At 37.0% G+C, this 4103-nt stretch overlaps 1 protein-coding gene across 1 annotated transcript; it reads left to right on the top strand.

The window, feature by feature from the left end:
• The first annotated feature begins 211 nt into the window (after window positions 1–211).
• LOC133030493 (uncharacterized) lies at window positions 212–1159 on the top strand. Its single transcript, XM_061103251.1, has 2 exons — window positions 212–535; window positions 617–1159. The coding sequence occupies exons 1-2, from the start codon at window positions 212–214 to the stop codon at window positions 1157–1159; spliced, it is 867 nt and encodes a 288-aa protein (XP_060959234.1).
• The last annotated feature ends 2944 nt before the right edge of the window (window positions 1160–4103 follow it).

Raw genomic sequence — 4103 nt, 5'->3', positions numbered from 1 at the left:
TAATGATTTGAAAGAATAAACTTTATTCTCTCTCTCTCTCTCTCTCTCTCTCTCTCTCTCTCTCTCTCTCTCTCTCTCTCTCTCTCTCTCTCTCTCTGTTTCATATTCTTCTTCCTAAAATGGTATTAGAGCCATGATGATCATAGTGCTCTATTTTTTGATCCGTTTATGATTACTGTCATTTCACTTGAATATCTTGTTGTTGTTGTCCATGGCGCGAGGAAGAATTAACACTCAAAGCCAGACCACTCAAGGGACCACTTCTGAGGATTCGAATCCTTTCTCTATTCTCGAACCTAATTTCAGATCTTATAATGATCCTAATCGTGATCCATATTATTTGTCCAACAGTGATCATCCTAGTTCCAATCTTGTTCCTAAAATTCTTACTGGAAGTGATAATTATCACTCATGGAAGCGTATGATGACAGTTGCTCTGCTTGCGAGGAACAAGATGCAATTCGTCAATAGAAAGCTTAGTCAACCTGATGAAGATGATGAAGATTACAATGCCTGGAATCGATGCAACAACCTTGTTGTCTCTTGGTTACTTCATTCCATATCACAAGAAATTTGTGAAAGTATAATGTATATGGATGTTGTAGCTGATATCTAGGATGATCTTCAAGAAAGGTTCAAACAAAGAAATGCTCCAAGGATTTTTCAAGCTAAAAGATTGATGCAGTTACTGAATCAGGGTGCTATGGATGTTACAACCTATTTCACTCGAAGAAAGGCCCTATGGGACTTAATTCAAGAGGAAGATAAGGTTCTTGAGTTTTTGATAGGATTGAATGAATCTTATAGCAATGTAAGATCTCAGATCCTGATGCAAGAACCACTTCCTATGATCAGCAGAACTTATGCTTCAGATATACAAGAAGAAAGACAAAGAGAGATTTGTTCTACTAACTCTAAAACCATCAAAAATACTAATACTCCTACTGCTGGAACTTCTAATGATCAGTTTGTTGGAAGCTCCAATTTCAATAGATCCAAAGTCACTTGTTCTCACTGTGGAATCCCTAGTCATACCATATCAAAATGTTATAAGATTCATGGATATCCACGAGGACATAAATACTATACAAGGTTTCCAGCTCAAGATCCTGGTGTATCACAAACTGGGAAAGCTGCTGCAAATTTCTCAGGATCTTAACAAAGCCAGAGTAATCAAGTTGATCAGCATGGAGAGAATGATCAAGATCTCATCTCTAGCCTTACTGTGCAATGTCAAAAATTAATGAGCATGTTGTCTCAGAAAAATTCAGATCAGTCTCCTCCTCAATCTAATGCTGATCAGCCAATTGTTTCTCATTTCTCTGGTAAGACCAATTTTATTCAAAGTAAGAAATGGATTATTGACACATGTGCTACACACCATGTGTGCCCTGATATCTCATTGTTTGTTGATATTGTTAAAAATCCCTCTCAGTCTTATGTTAAGTTACCAGATGGTAGAAATGTGGCTGTTACTTGCATTGGTTCAATCCATTTGACTGATAAAATTGTGCTAAAAATGTGTTGTGTGTTCCTACTTTTGAAACCTATCTCATGTCTGCTATTGCCCTAACCAAGTTTGCTTCCTGCTCTTTCTTTTTTTTTTTTATCCTAATCATTGTACTATCCATGACACTATGAAGACTCAACAGATTGGGATGGGTGAAAGGATAGGAAACCTCTACTACTTGATACGGCCTCAGGAAACTAATCCTCCTACTGCTGTTTTTTCAATTTCAGATTCTAAGATTTATGATGAATTGGTGTGGCACTATAGATTAGGCCACCCCTCTTGTATCAAGTCTCATCCTTTGAATAAAAAATTGAAATTCAGTCATCACCCTAGCAATCATTTCTATTGTTCTATTTGCCATTATGCCAAACAAAGAAAATTGCCTTTTATTTCTAATCATAACATTACTAAGCATTGTTTTGATCTCATCCATGTTGATATTTGGGGACCCTTTAATGTGTTATCTGTTGAGGGTTTTAAATATTTCATTACTATTGTGGATGATAGCTCTAAGTTTACATGGGTGCATTTCATTAAGCATAAATCTGATGCTCAAATAGTAATACCACAGTTCATTAAACTCATTAAAAATTAATTCAACATCACTGTTAAGAGTGTCCGATCAGATAATGCAAAGGAACTTTAGTTTCCAACTTTGTTTAAAGACCTAGGCATCATTCATCATCACTCTTGTGTTCATAGACCATAACAAAATTCTGTTGTGGAAAGAAAACACCAACATCTTCTTAATGTTGCTAGAGCTTTACTTTTTCAATCTTATATTCCTCTCGCATATTGGAGTGACTGTGTTGCTACTGCAACATACCTCATAAATAGAACCCCAACACCTAACCTGAAAAATAAATGCCCTTATGAATATTGTATCATAAACAACCACATTATGATCATTTAAAAGCTTTTGGCTGTTTGGCATATGGTTCTACTCTTGCTGTTTCTAGGTCTAAGTTCTCACCAAGATCAGCCCCATGTGTTTTCATTGGATATTCACCAGGTATGAAGGCTTATAAACTTCTTGATCTCAATACTAATAGATTTTTTTTGTTGTAGAGATGTTCAATTTCATGAGCATATTTATCCTTTCTTAAACACTTCTCCACCTGCAGATTATGACAGCTTTTTACAGCTTCCTACTGGTCTTACACCAACTACCAAATCTGCCCCTTCCTCTACTACAAGACCTATTAGAAATTCTCATAAGCCTTCCTACTTGAATGATAACCATTGTTTTTTGACTAATTGCACTAATGCTATTTTTTCTCAGGATCTTGATCAGGGAGCTGTCTATCCCCTCTCCAAGGTCATTGATTACTCTAGGCTCTCTCCAACATATCAAGCTCTTGTTTTATCCATTACAGGCTCACTAAACCTACCTCTTATGATCAAGCTCATGGAAAACCTGAATGGGATAATGCCATGGATAATGAAATCATAACTCTTTAAGCCAGTGACACCTGGGTAATTGTTTCTCTTCCTGCTCATCAACATGCAATCGGATGTAAGTGGGTTTACAAAATCAAATTCAATGTTGATGACAGTGTAGAGAGGTTTAAAGCTCGATTAGTTGCAAAGGGGTACAACCAACAAGAAGGCACTGATTATTCTGAGACATTTGCTCCAGTCACCAAATTGGTCATTGTCAAGCTTGTTTTGGCCTTAACAACTATCAATGGTTGGTTTTTACACCAACTTGATGTCAATAATGATTTCCTACATGGGGATTTACATGAGGATGTCTTTATGACTTTACAACCTGGGTATAGTCCTAAGGGAGAGTTGCCACCTAATGTTGTTTGCAAGCTAAAAAAGTCTTTGTATGGCTTGAAACAAGCATATAGGCAATGATTTGAGAAGTTCTCAAGTGCTCTAATTGAAGAGGGTTTTCATCATTCATCCACAGATCACTTTATTTTTATTAGACACTCTGGAAGTGGTTTCATCATCTTGTTGATCTATGTTGATGATGTTATTCTAGCCTCTAATGATCTACCACAGCTAGAAGCATTGAAAATAAGGTTGAACAATAGATTCAAACTCAAAGACCTAGGTGATTTAAAGTATTTCCTTGGATTGGAAATTGTTAGGTCTGCTAAAGGGATTTTTGTTTCACAAAGGCGTTATGCTCTTCAACTTCTTGAAGAACTTGGACATCTTGGAACAAAACTGGTTAATACCCCTATGGAGGCTAACTTAAAGCTTAGCCAAGAAACAAAAGATGATCCTCTGGCTAACCCCACATTGTATAGGAAAATAATTGGAAAGCTCCAATATCTAACCATAACTAGACCTGGTTTGTCTTATGCAGCAAAAAAGTTAAGCCAATTCCTAGTGACCCCCAAAGCCAGCCACATGACAGCAGTTGAAAGAATACTACTGTAACGTCCCCGCTTCAAGCCTCCATTGAGCCCTTACACCCACAGACTCATGGCTCTTATACACGAGTACGCCATTGTGGCTGCTTCCTGGATTGATGACTGACCCTACAGACCAACACGAGTGTTTCCAGCGTACTTTGTGTTGGGTTTTATGCCCTAAATAAAACTCATTTCAATATAATCAGATTTACTTATTA

This window comes from Cannabis sativa, chromosome 8, assembly GCF_029168945.1.
Source record: "Cannabis sativa cultivar Pink pepper isolate KNU-18-1 chromosome 8, ASM2916894v1, whole genome shotgun sequence".
NCBI classification, from domain to species: Eukaryota; Viridiplantae; Streptophyta; class Magnoliopsida; order Rosales; family Cannabaceae; genus Cannabis; species Cannabis sativa.
Note: the sequence above shows the minus strand (reverse complement) of the source record. Positions and strands in the feature narration are given on the sequence as shown.

Excerpts from the sequence above, each read along its gene's own strand:
- LOC133030493 (XM_061103251.1), top strand. The coding sequence starts at position 212 with ATGGCGCGAGGAAGAATTAACACTCAAAGCCAGACCACTCAAGGGACC. Across the intron at positions 536-616 it reads GGAATCGATGCAACAACCTT|GATGATCTTCAAGAAAGGTT; the intron begins GTTGTCTCTTGG and ends GCTGATATCTAG.